Consider the following 26525-nt stretch of genomic DNA (forward strand, 5'->3'; position numbering starts at 1 on the left):
GATTATCTTGTAGTTTGAGTGCGGTACAAAGATCCAATCTTAACGTCCCCGATCTGCCTCAGAGAGCATCGGGCCGCCCTCAATTCAGATCAGACATGTTTGATGTTTAGGATTTAAAATCTTGAAGATTACGTCATGAAAGGATCTGGTGGAGGTGACATGTGACTTCAGTAACTGAGACGAGGGAGGACAAGCAACTGGCAGCAAGATGCAACCAGTACAGGTGCACTAGGAACCTGACATGTATATGACAGTTAGTATTTTACCTCCAGCTCTCGCTCATGTTGTCTGAGTCAGATTTTTATGTTTTGGTGAATTCTTCCACCAGGCACTATAACCTTCTTTTTGTTTTTAGCAAACGCTATCAGCAGTCTCTTGTCACTGATAACTTATCTTAGCATCCTTTAACGTCTTGCTCAAAAGTTGATCTTCTCTGGTGATGCTGGACCTTAGAAATAGAAACAGAAATTTATAAATAATCCTGATCTAATGTTTACAGATTAGCTTGTTCAGGATCTTTGTTATAGGATTGAGTTTGCTCAGTTGAGTCTTAGGACATTACCCCTTTGTCATTGCCAATTTCCACATACTCTGAGTTTGCTTGACACTCTAGAAGATGCTCGTATTTCCACAGCACACACTGAGGTCCCTCTCCGGAGCGCCACTCCGCTCTGCTCCATTTTTTAAAGAGGTAGCAAGTCTATTTTCCACAGAGCCCACTGCAAGATCTCAGAGTTCCCTCTCTGACATCTTTCTTGTATTCTAATCAAGGCTGTCCTCAAAAAATACAGCCATAGGTCATCTGTCAAGAAAGAAAGATGAAGTGAGGTTACCGAGGATGAAGAGCAGGACAGTCCACATCAAACACAACTTCTTCCTTTGAAAGTTAATGTACAAACTAACAACTTGTCAAAAACTGTGACTGGAACAACCTTCAGCAACATCAAAAACATCTGCTGCTCTTACTTTTCCTCTCAGTGTTACTGCAATAACACTGAGAGGATCGTCTCAGGTCAGCATAAGAAAAAGGTTTTTTAAATCATCATAAGAAATAGATGACACATGAAAAGAAAGTGGGGAATAAATATAGATAGATATGCGTCAAAAGGGTCCAAAGCATAGTTGTTGTTTCCTGCAGAACACAGAGGATAGCTTGCATTAGCTGATTGTCATCCCTCACCCGATTATAGCTGTAGCTAGCAGCTAGCAGCTGGCTAATAATGTACAGTCATAATCATGCAGATGTACGGCTCGGACTTTACAACCTGCCTCCTACCTGACTGTCAGCCTCCCTGCTCATGCACTCCTGCCAAGTGCTGCTGCAGCTGTCTCCAGCACCTCCTCCTCATGATATATATTTCTGGTGTCACACACAAGATTTATGTTCATGTGTGTGTTTTCTTAAGAGCGAGGGATTAGTCCTCACAACCCCAATGCTCTGATCCATGAGAGCTGAGCCTTTTTTTCCTTGCCAAAGCTAATTCTATAACAACATTCTATAAATATAAGCTGTGGATGTAAGGCCTGTGAATGAACCACACGGGGAGTCCAGTACTGCTCTGTCAGCGTCAGTATACGAGCTGAAGAATAACTGTTGGTTTTTATGCTGTTAAAGGCTGCTACCACACCCTAATAGATGTGGACTACAACCGTCATCTAACACAGCAAAATATTGATTTGAATTGGATTTTCTTTTTATAAGGGTCGATGAGATTTGACAGACGTGACAGTTTGGTCAGAAACATGCACGCCAGTAGCCAGCTGGAGGTCGTGCTGTGGGGACTCTGGTAGTCCTGTTTCTCCCGCATAAAGAAGCAGAAAACCAGTCGAGGCCCTTCTATACGGCCCCGTCCAGCTCTCCTCGTGTGACTGCCTGGTGTCCTGGTTTCACCTCCATGCTCTTGAGACTGCTGGAAGACACAACAAACCTTCTCGTGACCTCACTGGACAACCTGTGCAACCTGATTGGGCTGCAGGCACAGCTTCATGCTGCCGGTAGTGACAAGGACCGAACACAAGATGAGATTCAATCAGGACAGATAAGGCGGCCACCACAGACTATTTCAACGTTTTGAATGTCTGTCAATATTCTTCTTTGGATGATCATATTTTACGACTAAACCAAAGACTGTGAATATGAATGGAGGAGGCCTGACGTCACCCATCTGTTACTGCAGGAGGCTTTGGAAAGCCCGTCAGTGGCGTTCTCCATGCTGGAAATGCCGTCTCAGTTAGGCTGAGAGCTGGAGCTGAGGCAGGTTTTAAGCCTCTGGACAAACCGCTAAACCATCAGACTAACTATGACTTTATAAAATCAAAACGGATGCGTTATACATTTTCTTTACTCCAATACAGTGTGTGCTGATTAAGACAATTACTAATCAAAAAAACAGAAGAAAAAAAAGATAAGAGAAAAGAAAAGGAAATGCTTGTTGTCAATTTTTTTATGTCCAATGGTTTTTTCTTTTCTTTCTCTTTTTTCTTAAATAAAAAAATGCATCAAAAAAGACAATTACTAATCAGACCAAAATCATTTTATGAACCAGTCTGTAAATGTTCAATTCTGCTGTAAAAACTGAATGGGAGTGTATTTTGGAGACACTCGAGCATCTGCTTTTTTTTTTGCACCTGTAATTTGTTCTAGTTCTTAGGGTGGCTTTGAAAAGAGTCCTGTGACACCATTCTTCAAACATAAGCAGTTAACTCTAAACAGAATAAGAAGAGACATCTCTGGACATCCTATTTTCCCTTCCCTTCCATCCAATATCCCATCACTCTGTAGGTTTCACATTTTCATTACTGAACGCACTCATGTGGAGACAGCGGCCACTTTATCCGGAACCTGTACACGGCGGCAGAGTGAATGTTTATCACATCAATGTGCGACACCCTGACATGCTGTGAACGCCTGCTGGGAGTTCGCCCATGCTTCTGGAAAGACCCTGAGCAAACACTGGCAGCATCTGAAGCCAGCGAGAGTGTGTACGGAGAGTGTGTGTGTGTGAATTTTCAGCGCCGGGGACGTCACATGTCTAGATTTAAGATAAATTGTGTTTGAGATTAGACGAGGAGAAGGGGGGAGAAGAGGGGGGGGGGGGGCACTGCAGCCGGCTCAATGGGTAGATGGTGAACTCCTCCTGCTGCAGGAAAAGGGATTAGAAAGATCATCTTACATAAAGAATCCAGTCGGCCTCTTGTGAAAATCAAGACTAAACAAGCGGTTCTGCTAAAGGAGCATGCAGCACCTGTCTGCTTCGTTAGCGTTATCTTCTTCTGCACCTGAACACCGGCCTCATATAGAGGAAGTGTGTGCACAGAAAGCCATCGGGCTCTTAAGTGAAAACAGAATCTTAACCACATAACCCAGTTGGCCGTGGACCCCTTGTTGCCACGACCGGCTCGTCACGAAATGGCACGCTGAGGGGAGAGCACTGTCACCTCGCATTAGAGCATCTTTTGAATAATGTCTCTTTGCACGTCACCGCGTCTAAAGAAAGCTGTGTGCATAAAGCGTTCTGTGCACTCAAAGCCTTTGTGGTATGCAAATGAGAAAGGTTGACCTCTCTCGTCACACATGTACGAAAAAAAATATCACAGAAGAGCTGATAGGATTTGAAGTATATGATGAAATATTTATTTGGAATTTAACGAGAACCGGGGGAAATTCTAGCTGCTGCCAAAGTGCCAGGATGGCATCGTAATGTAGTCCTATCAATAATGAATTAAATATATAAAGGATAGTGTAATGTCAGCCAATGATGTGAAAAATATATACAATTTACAGACACTAGATTTTCAAAGATATTACAAGAGAAATTCATCTGAATATTATCACATTTAAACTTTGTTTTTACAAAAATGTCAAAACAGAAAGCACATCTGAGAAAGTTTAAGTACTGGGTGCTGAACAAAGAACATCCAAAGATAGAAAAGTACTGCGTTCTCACACCAGAAGCTGCTCCAATTAAAGGAAATTTAATGGAAAAATCAGCACATGTAACATTTGGGGCCCTCACACTTCAGAACGGTGAGAATGTCTAATGAAGGTCAAGGGCCCGAAACGTTACATGTGCTGATTTTTCCATTAAATTTCCTTTAATTGGAGCGGCTTCTGGTGTGAGAACTCTGTACTTTTCTATCTTTTAACCTTTGTTGCTCATCTTAATTGGATTTGACCATGGGCGGTTCTAGGCAGGGGTCAAAAGGAAGAGCCCCCCTTAATAACACATAAACAGTATTTGACTCAACAACCGAACTCACAATCTACTGTGATATTAACTGAAAGAAATCTAAATCATGGTATTTAATGATGTGCACTATTATTTGGCTTAATATATAAAATTAAGGTGATTTTTTTTTTTTTTAAAGCGATCATCTTTGTCCATTTTTCACCTGGGTTTAATGTTCCCCTCTGACGAAACAACTGGCCCCAATTGGCCCCCTCAGTAAAAGTGATCTAGAACCACCACTGCTTTCGACTCCTTCAAATGAAGCAGCATGAGTTCACGAGTGAGCAGTAACTCTCTCGATGTTGTATTTAAAAGATTGTCCAGCCTCGGAGAAGATTCTATAATCAATCCATATTTTGTTATATCGGCAATAGATCAAACAACAACTCTAAATGTGTAACGTGTAGTGACAGAGCACAAAGAATTACAAGTGAACTCTGCACTCTTTCATCGCACCCTGTTAATTTTATGACCTGTGTCCGATGCTGTTTTCAGCAAAACAAAAGAAAACGCTTACACTGTACACAACCTGCTCAGCAGAAAAAAAAGCAGACAGGAAGATTTAAGCTGCAGAACACAGAGGAGCCTTTAGACGCTGAAGTCCCAGATATTTCCCTGAGGATATGGTGGAGACCAAAAACAGAAAAAAAAGTGAGTAAATGTTATATAGACTTACATTCAGGTGGACTCAAACACGACTCTTAAGTTTTTTTTTTTCTTGTTTTCTATCTGCTCAATGTGTAAGCAAACATTTCCAAAAGACTTTGCGATATCATAGCTATCATTTTAAAGATTTTCAGTGAAGTGACTGTACGTTAAGTCCTTCCTTTTTCGTTTACAAAACGTTGACCGGGTGTATTGGCATTTAACTGAACACGTACTTGACATTCTTGGAAAAATCAGCGGGCAGCTTTCAACACCTTGTAGTGTTTGGCAACTCTTAAGCCTCATGACAAACTGATACCACGCGCCTTGTTATAAATAACTCTTAGCCCTCATGAGATCAAAACGGATGAGTTCTAAAAGAATGTACTCCCTGTAGTGTGCCGATAAAGAGTGATTTAGACCAAATTAGTTTTTTGTACCACTGTATACATGTTAATTTCTGCTGTAAAAACAGGATTTTTTGAATGGGTGTGTATGTGACTTCTGGGGTTTCTGCAGACAGCCTCTGTGGACACTCTAGGTACTGCAGTTTTTCTTAATTTTTCAGCACTGCTCCAGTATGAGCTCATTTTCATTTGTGAAAACCCAATGATAAATAGGCATCATTTTGTGGAACAGAAATGTTCTTCCCTTTAATCCTCTTAAACCCACCAGGTTTAATTTGTGAGCACAGTGAGGATAAAAACCTGCAGCTTCAGAAGCACTAATTTCATTACAAGGAACCGTTGCTGATCAGTTTTCTGCCATTAAGTAATGAATTGTTGCTGCATCAGTACCATTTACACATGGAGCCTTTTAGAGAGCATGTTTCTGTAACTCATTAACACTCCTATGATCCAGCTGATACTTTATGGACACAGTGGGGCCATCTGTTCATTGTACCCTTTAGCCTGATTTGATAAACTCTGTTTGTCACTAATTCCGGAGAAAACGGGGACACATGTTTTAACGGGCTTCTCTTTCGTGGATGCTTAATTAGAGCTTCTCCTCTTTTCATCACTGCGCGCGGTTCCTCCCCTCCACCCCGGGCCCATCTTTAACTTTCTCACACAGTGACGTCTATCACAGGGGGATTTAGAGATTAGGATCTGGAGCAGCGCGCTTGTCGGTTGCATAATTAACTCCACAACGAGGAATTGAGTTGTTCCTCAGTCGCGTCGCGTCGCAGGCTCCTGATGAAGTGGCACAACGTGGGCGGCGCGTCGAGGCGGCGAAGTGAGGCAGCGCAGCGGAGAAGCTCACAAGCTGGATGTGAAGCAGCGGGACATGACGCTGCAGCTCCGGGTTTCCTGCGGACTGTACACGCTTTTTAAAAAGGAGTTCTAGTTCTGGTCCAGGATTGAAAGATACAACAGGGACCAGGGTGGTTGCGCGCGTCTCTCCAACGTGGATTCCGGTTCCAGTCTGGTAAACCCAAACTGACGAGGGACTTAAATCGAGTATTGAGGAGAGACCGACCCCAAACAGAGAGGACAGTTCATCACCTGAAGACCTGCTGACACATTTTCTCTCTCTGAATGGATCCTTATCTCTGATTTTTATCAGGACAAGCTCATCCGGACTCTCCGCTGACACAAGTGACATTTCCCAACACCAACAACACATTTGTGACACCTTCAGCAAAATTGTGTTTGTGCGACTTTTTCTTTCAACAATTCAACTCAAATGATATTCTCAGCGAAGGAGGAGAAAAAGGAAGCAGTGTGGTCAGTAAGAAGACATTTAACGACCAAATTATGTGAAGAGTAAAGGAGTGGAAATGCGTCGAAAATGCTTCTATCTGCTCGAGGTAAGTTCTGCGCTCTTTTGCTCTTTAACTCCATCCTCCTCTCTTTAATTACTGTATTGTATAAAAGTGAGAAGATCTTTCTTACTCTCGCGGATATTAAGACAGAATAATCTTAATGAAAAGGGATTAAATGGCAACCCCCCCGTCCAGATGTCAGACTAGGAATGTGTCTCCTTCTCGGATCTAATTTAAAAAACAACCCCCCCGTTTAAAAAAGCACCTCTCTTAGTGTAAAGGTTTGAATTAGGGCTTTGATCTTCATATTGAGAGCTTTCCCCCCTTCCCTCTGCAGCCGCTCGGAGTCTTAACACAATCTGCATCATGCTGGTGAACATAACGCGCTGAAGCTGCTGCATGTTTACGCACAGGCACAGAAACACGAAGAAGCAGGACTTTAAGGTTAAGAAGCACGAGAAAAACGCTCCTCAGTGGCATGATTCCTCCACTCTCTCTGGGGCTGAAGCTTTAATGCTGGTTCTGAGAGGGGAGTGAAAAAACGAGGATTTGGGACACTAGAGATTAAGAAGTGTTAATGCAGCAAGTGCACTCCTCTGACTTCATGCTGAAAAGAAAAAACTGAACAAATTAAAAGGGTTTCAGTGTAGAAGCTCTTCCCCCCTCTGGGTGAGTCATACTGTTGTGGACAAAAAAAAGGGGAGAGGCAAACAATATGTACATGTGCTCTATAAGAGAGACTCTGATGTTGTTACACACGCCTGAGGTGAATTACTTCATCTACCTCCTCCTACCCATTGTGTGATCAGAGAGAGAGCTGCAGCACCAAGAATAACCAAGAATCCTCTGAAGACCCCCCTGCCCTCTGTTAGTGTCCCCCATTGTTGTGATTTAAGACCATACAGGGCCCACACACTCACACACTCACACACTCACATATCAGATGTCCACAGAGGTCAAAAAGTACCTGAATGCTATTAATCACGGACTGTGCTGCCAGTTTAGGCGAGTATTTCTATTTAACGACCAAAGAGTGAAGACAAGTGTAGAATTACTGCCTTCAAACCTCCAAAACTATAAGCATCAGAATGTTAATGTGCCCATGCTTTAAGTTTAGATGATGCAGGATGCCATATTTCAGAGTTAACATTTCCCATCACTGGATTTGATTATTGAAGCATTTTTCCTTCCTGGCTTTATTATTGCAGCTGGGAAATATTAAGCTTATATCCAACCAAGGATGAATAAGGTGCCGTTTTTTTTACAGACAATAAAGTGCATTCTGGATGTAGTTTAAGAGATCATAATTTATCTTTTGTATTAACTGAATCTTTGCGCTAAGAGACACATGTTGTGGAGTAAAAAGTGCAGGATTTTTGCACGATTTTCTGCAGTAGAAGTTCAAACTGGTAACACCTGTGTGTCCAATCAGACTCAAAGCTGATCGTTTGCTCTTACTCACATTGTTCCCTTTTTTCTAGATCCTTGTTTGTGTTGTTCTTACTCTCTGATGTACGTCGCTTTGGATAAAAGCGTCTGCTAAGTGAATTGTAGAACGCTAAGTCCAAGTACCTTAAATCTGTCCTTGATGCTACTTAAGGCCTCTAAGTCCATTCCATTTCTCAGTGAGAGTTTATTTTTCATACTTAATGGATAATAAACTTCTGAGTTGTGATGCATTGCAGGAAAACTCGCTGCTAGTGGAGTCCTCAAATTTCTATTATTCTCTACAAAGTGAGTTCAGCATGAATATTTCATCCCTATTTCAGTGCAAATCAGTCTTTTTGAAGAGTTTCAGCTTTGGCGTGAGTGTAGCTCTCTCTGCCTCATGCTTTATTCGTCTGTCTTCAGCAGAGCATCACCTTTGTGTTTAATTCATGCAGGTGAATCGAACCTGTACAGGTCTGCTTGTTGCAGGTTTGTATCCACTTTGACACCATGAAAGATTATTGAAGACACAGCATTCACCTGCAAAAACTAGAGATGCATGGATTCACTTTTTTTCAGTTCCGATACTGATTTAGATATTTTTTTAAATCATGATTAATTGTTTTATTGTTGTTTTTTTGCATTGTGCTGGCTTCACATACAAACAGTTAGCAACAGGAACAACTGTCAGGTTTTTAAATTCAATCTTTTAGACTCGTCTGAACGTCGTCATGGAGACGATTTGTAGGCACTTACAGTTTGGTCTGATTTTCTTCAAAGCGTGCTGAGAAGGTTTAAAGCGCCCTATGATCGGACTTGACTCAATAACGAACCCGATACTGATATTAGATCAGATCGTTCCCATCTCTACTGCAAACACAGCCTGATGGTTACACTAAAAACAGGCCTGGAATGTGTTATTGAAGTTGTTGAATAACAGAAACATTTAAAAAAGTTGCATCATAAACCTGATCAGTCATGAGTTTGATGAAACTGCAGCTCAGCATATACATGACAATTGAATGTGGAGGCATGAAAGATGTGAGCTCCGATGATAAGTAACCTGATAATGTTTAATTCATAGAGATATTAATAACCAGTTACTCTATACCACATCGGGTAAATGAATAATAAACCGGGAGAAGTCTCGACAGGGACCATAGTGCTTGATGATGTTCGTATGGTGACGCTGACCACGAGTTATATTTAGTCATCACTGAGGGAAAAATGGTGCTTATTCAGAGAACAATGAAGGAAGAAGTAAATCTGTCTGTTTCCTGGACTTAATCACAGACTTTATAAGATTTTAGGATTTTTCAGCTCCACCTCAACAATCTCACACATCTCATGCATCTGTGAGAATAATCCCATCATTCTTATATAACAGAATCAAAGGGAGATTTTGGCATTTCATTTCTTCATTGTAGTGTTCTGTGCCGAGTCTGAAGGTGTTTTTTTTTTTTAAATCAAAGGAAATTCTTACTCACACGTACAGACTCCAAACGTTACAGTAGAAGTCCAGATTTAAAATTTGTAATATTGTGACACTTTCTATTTAATTTTCACTAAATTAAAAACTGCACATTATAAACATAGACTGTACATAATAATGCATACATGCATTTTTTACAGCGACCAGCAGGGGGAGACTCCAATGGTTGTTAGAATGAATGAATGAACAAAACCTTTATTGCACCTTATTGAGGAATAAGCCATGAACAGAGAGCATCAAATCATAAAGCCCGTCTCAGATTACAGGATCATCAGGACAACTGGAGGTCTGGTACTCCCTGCGTGACGATCCCCGTTGGGGTTCCCGACTCGAGGTCGCTCGGACCCGTTTTATCTGCCCTGTTTATTTGGTAGTGTGATTGGTTGAAGATCCAATCTAAACCTCTCTGATCTGCTCAAAGAGCATCGGGGCCACTGCTGATTTAGATCAAACATGTTTGATATTTAGGATTTAAAATCTTGATGGTTACGTTATGAAGGATCCAGCAGAGGTTGCATGTGACAACAATAACGGCGAGAGACGAGGAAGGACAGTAGTTATGCCGACCGGCAGCAAGATGCAACCTGTACAGGTGAACTAGAAATCTGAAATGCATTTGACAGTTGAACTCTTACCAGCTCTCCATGATCAGACTATCCTTGTTGTCCCGAGCCATCTCTTCACCCAAACTCGATAATCTTCAATTCAATCCTGTAGTATGTGACGTGCTGCTATTTTCATTTCTTGCAGTGTGTGCATGTTTCAGATTATAGAGAATAAAATGTGTTATCATTGCGTGATGTGCGTGATGGATTTTAAAGACTGTGGTCCGAGCCAGGCTTTACATCAACAACATAAAACCAAATCATTAAAATACATCATCAAAGCATCACATGGTTACATGTAATGGGTTTCAGGAAGCAAGTTCAATAAAGTGCTGAGTGCTGAGTTCATAGTGAGGTTGTTGGGCAGCTGAATGCTGCGTGCTACAAAACATGTAACGCCTCTGTTAGTCCTCAACCTGGTCATTCAGCACCTGCCAGAGGAGCACACACTCAGACCAACAAGGGTGCAGAGGCTCTACTGTAATGTCATTGGTCAAATTCAGTGTTTTGTGTGTCTGTCGGGACAGAAATCCTGCACATTGGTTTCCTAGTTATCTTAATGGATTTTATTATTTTATTATTTTGTACAGACAATGCCCCCCCCCCCCCACACACACACACACACACAATGAATACAAAATACAAATACAACACACTTTCAGTGACACCTTTTTAAATCATTTTGAACCTAACACTGCCAAATAGAAAACTTCCAAGTTTCATCTAAAAACAGAGATGCTGTTAGGCCTTTGTAACTGTTTAATTAGTGTTAGCGATTAATGTCAGTCTGTTGATTAGAAGTATGTTGAGAAGTCTTTGAGAAAATGAGCCTCCTTCAGAGTTCATTTATTACCTTAATTAATATTTTCTGATTTTATCGTCTACATCTCACCATGATTCTGGTACAATTTAGTTTATTTCGATCATTTTCCAATTCGTACAACTCTTATGACACCTACACTTTATAAATTATTGTTTTAGTCGGTTCCCTTTCAGTTTGTACAGAGCAGTACATGAATATAACAGAAACTATGTGCATTAAATGTGGTCAGCAGTGGCTCAGTCTGTAGGGACTCGGGTTGGGAACCGGAGGGTCGCCGGTTCATGTCCTGGTGCGGACCATTGCTCTGGCAGAGAGGTGCCAGTTCACTTCCTGAGCACTGCAGAGGTCCTTGAGCAAGGCATCCCCCCCCACAACCACCCAAAAAAGATGCGTCTGTTAACCAAAATTACTTTCAGTATTTCTGGAATCACAAATCTTGTGTTAGCCTTAGCCGATACCTTAGCATCTGCTAACTCCTCGCTCCTCTCCTGTCCACCCCCCTCGTTCAGATTTGGTCACTTCTGGCCCCAAAAATATGTCGACCAATGTTAGGCCAATCTTAAGGCTTTAAAACAACGGTCCACAAACCGATGGGCGATGTCTTGGCGGCTACATCGTTTCTTGTATAGCCTTTGGGACCTGCGTGATAGATCTGCTCAGTGTGAGGTTTGATTGGAGGAACCATTCTCCAGAAAAGCCAAAGACAGAAATAGGGTTCCTTAAGTTAGATTTTAAAATGAAAGCTCATGAAATGCTTTAAAGTTTCTTATTTTGACTTGTGTGAGGTTTTAAATTGAAGATGGCTCCTTGACTGTGACGTGTCCTAATACTCTATCAAATCTAGACTGTCTAGTCGCTGTTATTTGATTTTTTATTATCCCTTTTTTTTGTCAATTTGCTTGGACAAGGAATAGCTTTTAAAGCATCACATGTGGCAGCGTTTTAGGAACGTATTCAAACAGAAGAGAGACGGAGAAGATGGGGAAACCCAAGATGATAAATACAGGGAATAATTGGCAAAAACAAACGATACTTATGAGATGAATTACAAGAAATGGAAAAAAAGATTAAAACTTGGAAGCAAAGCAGTTGAGTCACACATGAAATCCAATATGCGCCAACGCTACGCCGTACAAATATGGTAATCATTTTTCATTGTTTTGGTCGTAAAATTGTCTCAAGTCATACATTTTATTTTAAAAAGTTTGTAGAAACAATGAGAAAAACTGAGATTCTTTCTTTTGGTTGATTAATCCTGTATCATCCAAGGGTAAGATTTGTATTTCACCTGAGTAATCTCACATTTTACTTTGACTTTTGATGCTTCTAGAGGCTGCCTGGGATGAAATAGAATCACCTCGAACTCACTTAACCAGCATCACAGGAATCGTTTTTGTCCCGTCGTTTCGGTCACGGCCATCAGTTGTTGAGCTTTAATCACTTGGAAGGAGATGGACAGCGGGTGCAGAAGGTTACCATGCTCGGATACCCGCCCAGGACTCACTGAGCGTGAAACAGACACAGCCAGCCATCAGGAATCCTGCCATGAAATCTGGGGGCACGCTAGCATTTTATATGAACACTACACACAAGCACTGGCATTTCACGCTGCTGTCACCATCAGGTATGAACGCTGCCTTTTTGAACTCCAGACTAATTAGAAGAAAAAAGGAGGCACTAAAAGCAACTTTTGCTTCTCCATTTTCTGTATGAAGACGGTGAAATGTTTACAGTTTCCGTGTTGCATAATTGAGAGGGATGTTTTATTTAGGAAGAAATGCAACATTGGCTTTTAAAAGTAATAGAAGCCGGCCTCTGGCAATCCGCGGGGAACACTCAAGGACGGCTGCATCGACGTGTAACCTGGTTAGGGGTCAATTAGAGGGGCCAAACAGAAACTAAACTGATGACATTTTACACTCCTTTGTGGCCTTTTTCCCTCGCCCATAAAGCAGCTCAGACAGATGCTGGCACGCAGGCAGACAGGCAAGGATCAGAGCTTTCCAGATGTCAGCGGTGCAACGTGCAGCTCAGTGTTCACTGGATGTTTTCTGGAGGGTTTCCAGCTGTCACTGCAAGAATCCAGGAGAGATCAAAGTGTGCAGAAACAAGAATCTGAACACTGGATTCAACTGAACTGTCATTTCAAAACAGAGCGAGGTTCTGACCTTTTATCCTGCGTGTGTGTGTGTGTGTGTGTGTGTGCGCGTGTGTGTGTGTGTGTGTGTGTGTGCGTGCGTGCGTGCGTGCGTGGTAAATGAAGCAGATGCTGTCTCTCACTGTTATTGTGTTAGAAACAAGCAGGAGAACACCAGTTCTGTCACACGAGACCTCACAGAAACAAGTGCACCACCCTCCTGAGCTACTTTACTGTTGTAATTATGTGCATTATTTCATGTTTTTGTCCTTCTGCTCGCACGTAAAGTAGGCTAACTGCACACAGACATGATGCACAAACAAACAAAAAAACAGTTCTTAACATTTCAAACCCTCCTAAAAGGGAGCCGACCCTCCTCCTTCAGCTTTTATGGTTTTATGGTATCCTTGTATCTGTAAACATGAAAGGGTGCTGACGGGCAAAATGATTTACAAACTACAAAGAAGGAGCGCTGCACGAGGAGAGAGGAGTCCTTAATACATGCAGCATCTGCTCAAGGGCACCCAGAGTTTTCAGCACAACTTCATGAGGGAATTAGAGGCGAATGCAGAGATTCAAACATGAGCACTGAGACGAGGGAGAGAGAGAGAGAGAGAGAGAGAGTGACTGTTGTACTTTCATTATGTCGTCAGGGCTCAAGTGCCACAGTTGCCAGGTTGCAGGATTTGATTGACAGCTAATTCTCGGCCGTGGGTTGAACTCTTTGGTGACTATTAGAAACAAGCACCCAGAAACAATAGTTTGTAGTACTGATATTATTCTGTTACAGTCTAAACTGTAACCAAACCTGCACACCTATTGGTCGATTAACTATCAATTAACCCCTCTTGTAAATGCACCTTGCGCCAATCAAAACTGAAGCTTCTAATGGCTCCGTTTTTAAAAATGTTACGCTGCTTTCTGCTGATTCTGTGTTGAACTCCTTTTCAAAACTCCTGGTGTTTGCGTCTGTGTGCGTGCGTGGATAAATTGAACAGATTAAAGTTGTTTGTTGCAAAAACAAAAAAATAATTTAGAGGTTAAAACACATTTGCTATAAATACAAACCTAATATTAAAATATACCCTAAGATAAGAGTAAAAAAAAAGGCTATAATCTTTGTTTTGGTTTGTTTTGGTTGACTCTGGATGTCTCTGGGCGGCAGGGAGCTGGTGACTTTCCTTCGGCCAATGGCAGCTTGCAGGTGATTTAAGGCTAGGATTCAATTCAGCGATTGGACGCGATTCAAACAGGAGAATATGACAGTCCTGTATGTAGTAATAAAGAACAGAAAATATAATCACAGTTTTACCCGTGGACATGGGCTTGGCCAGCTTTCTGTTGGAGAGGCGGGCGCAAATAACTGATGTTAGCTTGCTCTAGCCTAACATGCAATAGCTTGCAGAGTAGGTACAAGAAGGTAAACATCCTGCAGTGAGCGTGAGCTTCTGGTGGCGATGAGCCCAGGAGGAGGGGCCCAGGTTGAATGTTCTGTTTACAAGGTGCAAAGAACATTTTTGCATATATCAAATATTGTTCATATTTTTTCATATTTCATAAACCATAAAGGGCCAGATTCAACATGTCTTCTGTTATTCATGAACAATATGCCCTTTGATTAAAAAGTCATATGAAGTTCAAACATTCCTGCCTGTCACATTTTCATTATAAGGCTGCGTCGTATCTCTTTCAGTTGAATGATAAGATGTGTCTTTAGAGGGAAACCGACAGCTGATTCCCTTTCCCAGCATGACCCACACTTAACCGCAGCGTAATCATGCTGATAAACATTGACTGACGGTGACCTGTGTGACCTTTCTTCTTCTTTCTTCTCTTTATCAGGTTTGTGCCATCGTGAGCCTCCTGCCCTCGGGCTCGTATGCAGATCTGACATGTGAAGCTCTTCTCCTGCTGTCAGGGAACGTCTCATGTAAGTTGAGGATAAACATCGACTACAGTGTCTGTTACAAGCTTTAAAAAGGCCTCGACCAATTCAGCCCGAGTGTTTCATGTTGATCCACTTTAACGGCCCCTCGTAAGAATTTGAATTGATTTCCAGTCTTTTCCATTTCATGTTCGTAAGCACTAAATGTCAAACTCCTCGCCCTCAATCACAACTTTCCCTTTGAGGTTATCGGCAGAGTGTCTTTGCTTTATCGCTCTGTTTCTGTGTAGACTTCACACGTACAGTAAGAGCGGATCATTAAATAACCAGTGAACACACACCCGGAGAGCTCAAGCAGCCGGCACACTCAAAGAGGCCTCTTGTTGTTCGCCTCGGGGTAAAATATGTTCCAGGTACTCCAGAACAAACTAATCACAATGTTAACTGTGTGGTTCTTGTTTTTAAGCTGTCACAGACTCTGTGGATTTGAGCTAAACTTCACCGCTACTTCAACAACAAGTCAAGTCAAATGTGTCTATTACATCTGACAATGAATGTTCTACAGCCTCACTCAGTCGATTGAGTCAATATGAAGACATAAATCAAGAGTCTGACAACATATTTTATTTATTTAATATTCATGTGACCACAACAGTTTACACGCCTCAAAATGTGCACTGAAAAATAATCAGGAGAATTTATGGTGTGTTATTGAATAAATTCTTAATCGATGAAATAGGCAATAAAAAGCAAACACTACAAGAAGCAGAGGCGATGTTTCAGTCTTTACAAAGACAATCAAATGGCATTTAAGCTTAAAACGATTAGGAGCACAACTACATGGAGATTGAAAGGCTTGAAGAGGTCAAAAAGGTCAAGCAGCACCTGTAGAAGATCAACTTTATTAGACCGACGCTTATCGGCTCTTTGTATCACTTCAACTTTATTGTCCCCATGGGGGAAGTAGTTTTGTAGCCAGGTGAAAACGAGAAACACAGACACATAGACTCAGACATTTCTAATCCAAAATCTAGTGTTTTGTAAATTGTACTTTGTCTCTCTTTGTATTTCCGTCTGTAACTTTGTGTTTTTGCTGCTGACTGTCTTGGCCAGGTCTCCTTTGAAAAAGAGGTTTTTAATCTCAATGGGTCCAATCTGGTTAAATAAAATAAAATGTAATAAAACATTTTTTTTTAGAAACAACATGAAAACATGAAATACATAAATACTAGAGTACATCAGGTAACAAGGGGAAACTTGGAATGTCTAAAAAAGTCCATAAAACCATTTAAACCAAAATAAAACCCATCATCAGGGTCACCATTGGAGTTCAGTCATTCGATGGCCTGACTTATAAAATATACATTTTTTAAATTGTGGACATCGCTTTTGGTGATCTGTCTCTCCGACCTCCTGCAGAAAGTCAAACTCACCAAACAGAGGATGTTGGGGACGCTGTAAGATGTCTGGAGCCTCAGCTGCAGCGCTCATACGAAAGTTTGCTGAAGCTTTTTGACAACATTAGACACTTAAATAGAATAAGGAATAAAAACCATGATAAAACAAAACGCAGTGACGCAACGAGGGGAGCCAGGGGCTTAGTGGTTAGTGTGTGCCCCATGTACGGAGGCCATAGTCCTCAGAGTGGTCGGCCCAGGTTTAAATCTGATCTGTGTCTCATGGCTCACATGTCATTCCCTGCTCTCTCTCTCTCTCTCTCTCTCTCTCTCTCTCTCTCTCTCTCTCTCTCTCTCTCTCTCTCTCTCTCTCTCAAAAAAAAAGTCAAATGTAGTTAATATAATTGTAAAGTTGTGTAAGTTGTGAATCCTTTCTTGACTTATAATGGATATAAAAATGAATATGTGAGTCTAACACGCTTTGTTTCCGCATTGTTTGACGAGACGTTTCCTGATCTATGACTCTGTGTTGTGCAGACTTCTTTCCTTCTTGAACACAGGTTGCATTTAGGTATCAGCTTTCTCTTGATATTACCGTTCTATAATGACACCCTGCCCCGGCGTTGACTGAGGTATAATGTTTATGTTTTATGAGGTGTATTGTTACCGTACTGTACTGAGTTAAATTTCAGACGTCTTGCCGTGTGGTCATGAGAGAAACTTGAACTTTACAGGAGAGAAAAAAAGACTCTACAATCAAGATAAATAACTAAACAGTTGTTTGTCGTTGCCTCTAAACCATGGGTACAGACATGAGACCTACAAAAAAGCTTTTCTGAGATTAAGCACTTCCAAAAATTTGGGGACGATTTAAAAATAGAAGGACGAAGCTGAGGAAACACGCAGAGGTAACCTGACTCTTAGTTACTGGAACAAGTCAAGATGAATCCTACATTATCTCTAAAGCAGCTTGATTGTGTGTTTTCATTTGAAACCTTTCAAAGACGATATTAGACTGATAGGACGTGATAGAGTTGGAAACAGGGATGAAAAAGTGGGGGCTGACAGGCAGTTAATGGCTAAAAGTGGGACCGCTGCTTTGATGGAAAAACACTTGGGACTGTCAACGTGACCACTGAGCTAAACCGGCAACCAGGCCCGCCCACAGATAAGTCTGGGCCCCTGAACGACCCAGTGAATGGACCCTCCCAGGATATGATTTAAACTAACATATGCACATTCAATCAGTACTGTTAGCACTAGCCTTCTTGCTAACATCAGCTCCGTTTGGGCCCGCTTGCATCGCTAACATTTCAAAGTAGTTCATATCATTCTAAGGAGCTAAAAAAACAGGCTACATGTTACTAAAAACAATCTATGTTTTAATCACTTAAAGAGGTCATGGTGAGTCTTTAGGTATAAAAAACATTTGGTCATTGTGCTTTAAATTAGGATGGACCCCCTTTTTGCTAACCTCTATTGGCCCTTCCCTTGGGACTTGGTTCCAGAAAGCTATCCCCATTCATCCCCTCTTATGGGTGGCCTTGCTGACACCCCTCCTTTCACCTTATTTTGTACTCTATTTGGTCAGGCTACATGGCGTTATTTGGAGTTTCAGCGAACAAACCAAGAGCTTCCAAAAACTGAACATGACGTTAGGAAGCCACATTTCCACCACAGGAACTTTCCCCCTGGGACCAGGAACCTTTGGTATCTTTCCATGGTCAGATTCTTTTTGTTCAGGGTATTTGACATATTAATGGAATAACAACACAGTCCAGGTTTTATTGAGGATAAGATTCTGCTTACTGTTGTTGCAGTTTCACAAAATGATCATGCCCGTCTGTTTCTCCATATGGTGTTAATGCTGTTTTATAGTTTTACATAATTCAGACGTCACCTTTTCATACATTAGCCGACCGATTCATTTAATCTTCAAGGGTCTTGAAGATTAAAGAGAGAAAGACTGCAGAGGAAACACTGATCATAAAAGGGGTGATGGAACTTAAGTGATAACACACGTAGACGATACCTGGGCGGGCCGCCCAAGTGCATTTCCAACCTTTTTAAAAAATGTTTTTGGGGCGCGCTGGTGGCGCAATGGTTAGGGCGAGCGTCCCGAGCGGTAGGCCTGGGTTCACTTCCACTCGTGGCCCCTTTCTGCATATCATTCCCCACTCTCTCTCCCTGGTTTCCAACTCTATCCACTGTCCTCTCTCTGCATTAAAGGCACGAAAAGCCCAAAAATCTTTAAAAAAAAAAAAAAATTAAAAATGTATTCATGAAATTGCAAGCACACAAGAAAGTGTGTTAAATTGCAGGCGGCCTGTGTCTGAGCCTTTGTCGGCTCCGTGCAAGATAACAAAAGTCGCGTTTAAAAAAATAAAATCCTGTGGAGAGATAAGATGCAGCAAAACCAAGAGAGCAGAATCCCATCAGCTTGAGATAGAGAGAGAGAGAGACCACTGTCCCTACATCCCTCTCATAAATACACAGGTTGAGGTGCCTGACTGAAGCTTCTCATGGCTTCGTTTTTAAAATGTTCATGTACAGCCGCTGATGATCAACTCCTATAAATGACAGAATATCGAGTGGAACTTTTAAAAACGTGAGGCCTAGCCCTACTGGTGTTTGTGTCCTTGAGGGTGTGTGGATAAGATGAGCAGGTTCAACCTTAATTAATTTAGAGGGAAAAACACATTTGATATAAATACAAACCTAATACTAAAATATACCCTAAGATAAGAGTAAAAAAAAAGGATGTGGATGTGTATACCCCCCTACCCCTCCTTCATCCAGGTCTGGCATCATTCTGATCCTTTTTTCACTTCCTTGAAAAGTAATCCCTGGGACTAAACACTGCGGTTCTTCGGATGGAAATGTGACCTTAGATTGTCTTTACAAATAAGTATATAACTAGTAACGATACATTCAGTAAACTTGGCTGAAAAAGGACTTAGCGTTCATTACTACATACTCAACAGCAAATGAAGCGTTACCTGACTTCTGTTGCTCGCCAAACTCTTGACGCTAATGTGCCGAAACGCCACATCATTTGTAAGACGACACAGAAAACACATCATCTGATATACACACGTCCACATTTTCCTCTGTTGCTTCCCGACACACCTCCCCTCACCTCTCCACGGAAAACAAAACCGTCATCTCTCCCGTAACACGACCAGACAGCAGTTTGTTCTTTAAGGAACGCTGACACTTACTGGTAGAGAGGACGCCAACGGGTCTCACGAGTCAAAGTCGTGATTTTTGTTGATGCAGCCGTTCACTGCGAGGGATTTTTTTGGCACTGAAGAAGACACACTAGGCAGTCGTAATATATTCAGCCTGAAGAAGTCCTCGTCAATCAAACATGAATATCATTTTAGGCCAAAAGTGTTTTTTTTCCCCCTCTCCTTCTTTTTCCAAATTGACTTGAAAGTCTGGTTTAATTCCTTCATTTCCCCACAACAATAAGATGTCAAAGCCGTGATTAGGAGACATCTGACTCCATTAGAATTGTGGGTCAACTTTGCCCCGCAGAACATCCTCATTTCCGGATTACTGAATTAATAGCCTGACCCTCCGGGGGGCACGTCTGGATTCATATTTGCTGCTGCCGCCCTCTTATTGCTCCAGGAGAAAAAGGGTCTGTCATCAGTGTTTACCATTGCCCTTTACTGCTCACCCTTTGTAGCTGTTAAGCTGAATGTAATGAGATTTCTATCGCCTCTTCTAATGCGTGCAAACAAAGATGGCTGCCAATTGATGAAACTCTTCTCTCTCCCGGTTGCAGTGCAGTCCCTGGCCTCCTCCTGGAACACAACCCTGAGCAATGCCACGGGTCAGTGGAGCGGTGAGTGCGACCTGTTGTGTGAAACTAATTCATTGCACTACAAAGCAGTTGAGTTGTTGTGGAAGTTTGATCTGAACTCAGATTATGAGGACTAACATCAAAGACGAGAAACAATGCCGGAAATAGACTTTGGCGACGCTCCACAGGAGACGCATGCTCAGCTCAAGAGAAATCATTAAGAGCCTGTGTACACAAACAGCTCGTTCGGCTCGGCGGTTTATTGCCAACATCGCTGGAGCATTGTCAGAATTTCACCCTGGCTATATGTAGAACCTGAAGCATGCCAGGAATGTGTTTGTCTGTTACTCACATGTCTGTCCCCCCGCGCTGCAGGCTCGGGGGTCTTCTGTGACACCTCCATCGACGGCATCGGCACCTGCTGGCCCAGGAGCAGCGCCGGCCAGATGGTGTCGCGACCCTGTCCGGAGATGTTCTACGGCGTCAGATACAACACCACCAGTAAGTCCTCCCCCCCTCCCCCCGTTAGCTCTCACTCCAGAAAACAAAAGATCAGAAAAGATTCAATTTGATCTCCTCTATTCTCCCTCCCTCACCCCTCCTCCTCGTCCCCTTGGGCAGATCCTGTTTTTGTAATTGTGTAGAAATTAGCATGACCATAGAAATTAGCGAGACACACACACATGTGCACACACACACACACACACACACACACACACACACACACAAACAATTGTAAGAAGCAAACACGTGTACACAAAGTAGGACTGCTGCAGATAATAGAGCAGGAGGAGGAGGATGGTGTTTGTGTCAGGAGTAAGATGGGATCATGTTACAGAATGATCCTAACATCACTAAGACGATCAAGCCGCTTTAAATGGATGAAAACTGGAGATAAATGTCACAGCTGGTGTTCATTCTTCATTTTTCTCATCAGTTAAAGTCAGAACGACTCTTTGAAACCTGATCTGGGTCATTAAATCCAATGATTGCACACGGCGATAACCTGCAGAATTTTGTAGAAGTCTGATTTTTTTTTTTAAGGGTTTCTTTTTTAAAGTTAGAAGTTAGTTCAGGTTTGTGTTTTGGTGCTGAACTGTTCCTGAACTCTTCAGCACCACAGTTTCTTCAGAGGTCAAACTCTTCAAGTCCAGCTGAGATTAAACAGCTGCAGAAAACACATCAGATCTCTTAATTACTTGTCTGTCCAGCGCTCTAATTTGGAGGAAAAAATCAATACTTTGTTTCTTTTTAGAGGATTGTAAGGTCCATTAGACAAATGCTTAGTCCACCACAGCTGACTAGATAACGAACTAAATTATTTTTTTTCACATTCATGGTCCTCGGGATGAAGCCCACTGACTGTCGTGATGCTTTGAGGTTTACATTTTACATTTTTGGAGAAATGTCTCAACAGTTACTGGATGGTTTTTCCTTAAATCAAATATATCCCATGGCTCCCGGAGGATGAATCACAATAACTGTGATACTCTGATTTTTCCATTTAGTTTCTTTATCAAATATTGAGGAGAGACAGCTTCATTTAAATCACAGAGTTCAAACACAGAGGCAATTAAGAAGCCTCAGATATTAAAAAAACATTAAAGGCAGGGTTGGTCATTTCCTCCAGATCCACTTTTTAAGATTTTGGTTGAAATTGTCTTTAGGTCCTGACAGAAATTAATAACTTGGAACTAGGAACAAAGAAAATCCTTCATCTGTAGAAGTTGTAAGTCTGTAAAAACTTCAACCAATGTCTGCCACGAGGTACCAATCTGATGAACCAATCACACGCCTCCCTGTCTCCCTGCTCGTTCTTGACCTCTTGCGTGCATGAGCCCACACTCAAAGCATGAGCTGATGTCCACTTCTGGACCAATGGCGCTTGTGCATGTGAGTGAGGGGGCGTGGCTTTTGAGGGAGCACAGAGGGGAGGGGCTGGGTGCAGACGGAGCACTGAGGGAATGCTACTTTCAAAATCATGCTAGTTTTCGAAAATTACCAACCCTGCCTTTCAGGATAAAAAAAAACCCATAATAAAGCAATGAGTGCTAAAAATAAAAAAGAGGGCGCCGATAGCCTAGCGGTTATGTCCCGTGCCCCATGTACTGAGGCTGTAGTCCTCGTCTCGGCGGCTGTGGGTTCAAATCTGACCTCGACCCTGTTAAGACACTGTTGTATTCCCATAGTCAGATTCTCCTGAAGATTTTGGGAGGTCTCTTTGTTCAGACAGTTAAATATGATCCTCTAATTCCCATTGGAGTGGTAAACCCCTTTTTTAATTAAAAAACGATTAGATGCAAAAAAACAACAACAAGTTGATTGATAATCACACAGTGGACTTCACAACTCTAGAAAGTCTTCAGGGTGGCATCTCTTTTTCTTTTTGCTGTGAAGCAAACAGTAGAAGAATGTTGTTTATGTTTGAAAGTTAAGCACAAGGGAGGCGACCCTGCATGTATTCGATTGACCCTGACTGGACCGCAGCAGATATGTTTTGTTAGTTGTTGTTCATCCGCCCGTCCCTTCTTTTGTGAACACCATAACTCAAGAATGCCCAGAGGGAGTTTCTTCATGTTTGGTACAAACCTCATCTTTGACTTAATGATAAACTGATGTCATTGTGATGGTCAAAGTTTTAACACTGAGGTCTTTGTGATCTTGAAGACGAGCAGAAACAATTGGCAGTAATGCAAAAATCTGTGTGCTAAATGGACTTGAGCTTGTATCGTTCTGTTCTCGTCTTCTGACTACTCAAAGCGCTTTTACACCGCAGGTCACACCTACACATTCACACACTGATGGTAGAGGCTGCTGAGTAAAGAGTCCATCAGAAGTAACACATACACATTCATACGACGAAGCAGCGGGAGAAACTTGGGGTTAAGTGTCTTACCCAAGGACACATCGGACATGTAGCTGCAGAAGTTGGGGATCGAACCCCAGACATTCTGGTTGACAAGCAACTCTATCAACTGAGCCACAGTATGCTTATTAAAAGTATCTTTGCTGGCTTTTCTTGCCTTTTAATCGAGATAGGACACTGCACAGAGTCGTAAACAGGGAGAGAGAGAGAGTGGGGGGATGACATGTGGGAAATCGAGCCACAGGTCGGACTCCAACCCGGGCTGCCTGCTTCTAGGACCACTTCCCTCTGTACATAGGGCAGCCAAACTAACCACTAGGCCCTATTTCACACCCATGTTATGAAGGATAAAATGATGAAGGGATGACATTTTGTTCCAAAGGAATTCCCTCTCTGGAAATAAATCCTGAATGTTATGAAGCCCATAACTCAAAAACAGACGGGAGATTTGGGCGCCGACTTGGTGAACAAAACTAACTGAACTGTCACCTTGAAATGAAATCGTCTTTGTCCTTTAGCTTTTAGCTTCAGCAACATCCATATTTAAAAAAACCCTCTCCTCTCCTGTGTCTTCTATCGGAACAATCTTTATTGCTCAAGCACGTGAACACATAAATGTGATTTGACTCCTCACAGCAGCACGTGAACAACAACAAGCTTAACGAAGTCAAATCAATTTGAATAATATCTCCGTATTAGAAATCTGCCTGCAGGCAGCGACGGGAGCAAGCGGTTAGAGTGATTATTATTCTGAATTAGACTGGTTGGTGGAGGAGATCATTCTTGTCTCGTGCAGAGCTTTAGTCGACATTAGGGTTTGAGAATTTTCCAGAAAATTAGATGGATCAGATTCCGGGAAAAGACGACCAATTTCCCGGGAATGGTTAGTTCTTTATTATGGAATGGTTAGTTCTTTATTATGGAATGGTTAGTTCTTTATTATGGAATGGTTAGTTCTTTATTATGGAATGGTTAGTTCTTTATTATGGAATGGTTAGTTCTTTATTATCCAGGTTCAAACCTGGGCCATAAGGCAGGTAGCTAAGATTATTTGTCGTCTTATCCCTCGTCTAATGACCCCACATGAACGTGAGTGGACTCTCTGTGATCCTGCATCGTCGTCGTCGAGAGTGTGAATCTGTTGAAATGACAGCGACTACTGGTTAATAGGCTGAACGTCACCCTGATGACAGTGTTTCTCCTCTCTCTCTCTCTCTGTCTTTGGGTTTTCAGATCGGGTATAATTATCCGCAGCTCCCCCTCACTTCTGATCTCTTTGTTTAGTTTGATAATGTTCTTATGAATGTTGAGTTTTGATGGCTTTCCCACGGGTATGAAACAGATTACCGCCTGAACGGCCAAACAAACATCCACCCATGGATGGATAGAGCAACACTGGACACAGCATTGTTCATTCCTCTCGAGACACTTTGGGAAAAACCAAAAACCCATGCCCACTGTAGGGGAAATCAATCAGCATCCCAATCTGCAGCCAAGTGCTGAAATGATCTCCAAATATAATAGCTAGCTTTAGCATTTTATATCAGCAAGTCATGTTATTGTTTCAGGCTGTTTGTCTACCAGAAAGAAAGTAAACTAACAAACTGATATCGACAGTCCAAGGAATAATTTGAGTATTTTGCAGATAAAGAAGGAGCAATCATGTTTTCTTTAACCCCGCCTCCTATTCCCCTAGCGTTGAGAATAATGTATTCCCGATTCAAACTTTACAACCTTTACAGCAGTTGATTTAAAAAAAGGTTATTTAAGTGTTTGCTCGGGGAAGTGGTGGAAAAACTACCTGTGAGTTCTTAGATATCTCTTAATCTTTATCAGAGTCATTAAATGAATAAAACGTCTTTTAGGTCCCAGAAGCGTTAGGACCCACAAGTTGTAATGACACGATTATTCCACTCCTGCTTCTTGTGGCCTTTGTTCAACCACATGAAAGTGTTTGGTTAACATCAGTCTGCAGGGCTGAGTCTTAAACTGAGGCTGCTGAAGTCACACGTTCATGTTGTTTTTTTGGTATTTTTTTGGCTTGAGGAGGAGCTAACATTTTGAATGGAATAGAATAAAAATTACTTTATTTTTTGCCTGCAAAAGGCAGACATTTGTCTTTGACTTGCATGTGAAAATATGTCCCATTTAAAACACAAGCTAACACATGTAGGTGGCAACATATAAGAACATAAACGCGCTTAAAACAGAACACATACGTTATAAAAACAGACTTAAAGTAGAGCTTTTAAAGTGTGGTTTCATCTCTTTGTGTAGCAACTTTAGCATCGGCTAACGACAATCACAGCAGGAATCATGACATACAAACGTACTCTTTTTCAGCCCAATGCAGTAAAAATATGCAAATCAGGGGAAATTCATCTCAAATAAATTCCTTTATGATCGGAGGGGGAAGACACATTAAACAGGCATGCCTGCTGTTGTCATGGAGATTTAGGAATCAGCTCGTGGCTCAGCTCTCACTGTGTGAGTGTGTGCAGTCGAACGACCGAGCAACGATCAACCATGCCAGAAAATCATCCAGCCAATCGGGAGCAGCTGATTGGGCCATGATCGGCCGTCGTTCCTCAGAGTACACTGCACAACTAACAATGCATGATCAGGATGATATTCAGCCGGACTGCAGAATCAGCCGTACAACTCAACAACCGTGTCCCAATCGGCCTGAAATCGTAAAGTACACCCGGCTTTAGGTTCCACAGGGACTGAGGAGGACTAGACAACAATCACCTGAATTAGTTTGTGTAGGTTGGGTAAATGTCAAAAAAAAAAAAAAAAGAAAAAAACATTAAAGTGAACCCTTATACAATCAAGCCTTCCCTTTATATTGTTTGACTGCAGCTTTCTGAAACACATTCTGCAGACGTCTTGTAGATTTCTAACCAGCTGTCAATCTATGAACAGCTTAAAAATCTGACCTCCAAATGTCACTAAAGGTCATTCATCATCACTGCTAACACAACTCTGTTTGTCTGTCTTTACTGTGACCCATGACCCCCCAAGCTCAGCTGTCAATCAAACATATACACCACCCACAGTCTGCAGCAGCATCTACTGTATGATTACACATTCTGTGTCTGCCTTTAGTCATTGAATCAAATGTTAATATTACATTTCAAATCTATCTAAGAATCAGTGTTTGCATACAAAGAGGTATTAATCAAGCTGAGGCCCCACCCACCAATCCATCCATCCATCTGTCCATTTTCTTCCGCTTATCTGAGGTCGGGTCATGGTGGCAGCAAGCCTACTATATCAACCCAGACTTCCCTCTACTCAGCAACGTTTTCTCGCTCCTCCTGGGGGATTCTGAGGCGTTCCCAGGCTAGACGGGATTTATAATCCCTCCAGCGATCTCTGGGTCTATCCGGGGTCTCCTCTTATCTTGGTGTTCCAAAGGAAGACGTCCAGGAGGTATTCT

The 26525-nt window shown here is 41.9% G+C and overlaps 1 protein-coding gene across 1 annotated transcript in view; it reads left to right on the forward strand.

Annotated features, from left to right (window-relative positions):
• Positions 1-5988: 5988 nt before the first annotated feature.
• Positions 5989-26525, forward strand: part of LOC109996414 (corticotropin-releasing factor receptor 1) — an 82828-nt gene continuing 62291 nt past the window's right edge. The window contains exons 1-4 of the mRNA XM_020650525.3: positions 5989-6684; positions 14967-15054; positions 20200-20259; positions 20593-20718. Of these exons, the coding sequence (XP_020506181.1) occupies positions 6655-6684; positions 14967-15054; positions 20200-20259; positions 20593-20718 (304 nt within the window). The 5' untranslated portion in view covers positions 5989-6654. The remainder of the gene's footprint in view (positions 6685-14966; positions 15055-20199; positions 20260-20592; positions 20719-26525) is intronic.

Source organism: Labrus bergylta, chromosome 21, assembly GCF_963930695.1.
Source record: "Labrus bergylta chromosome 21, fLabBer1.1, whole genome shotgun sequence".
Taxonomy (NCBI): Eukaryota; Metazoa; Chordata; class Actinopteri; order Labriformes; family Labridae; genus Labrus; species Labrus bergylta.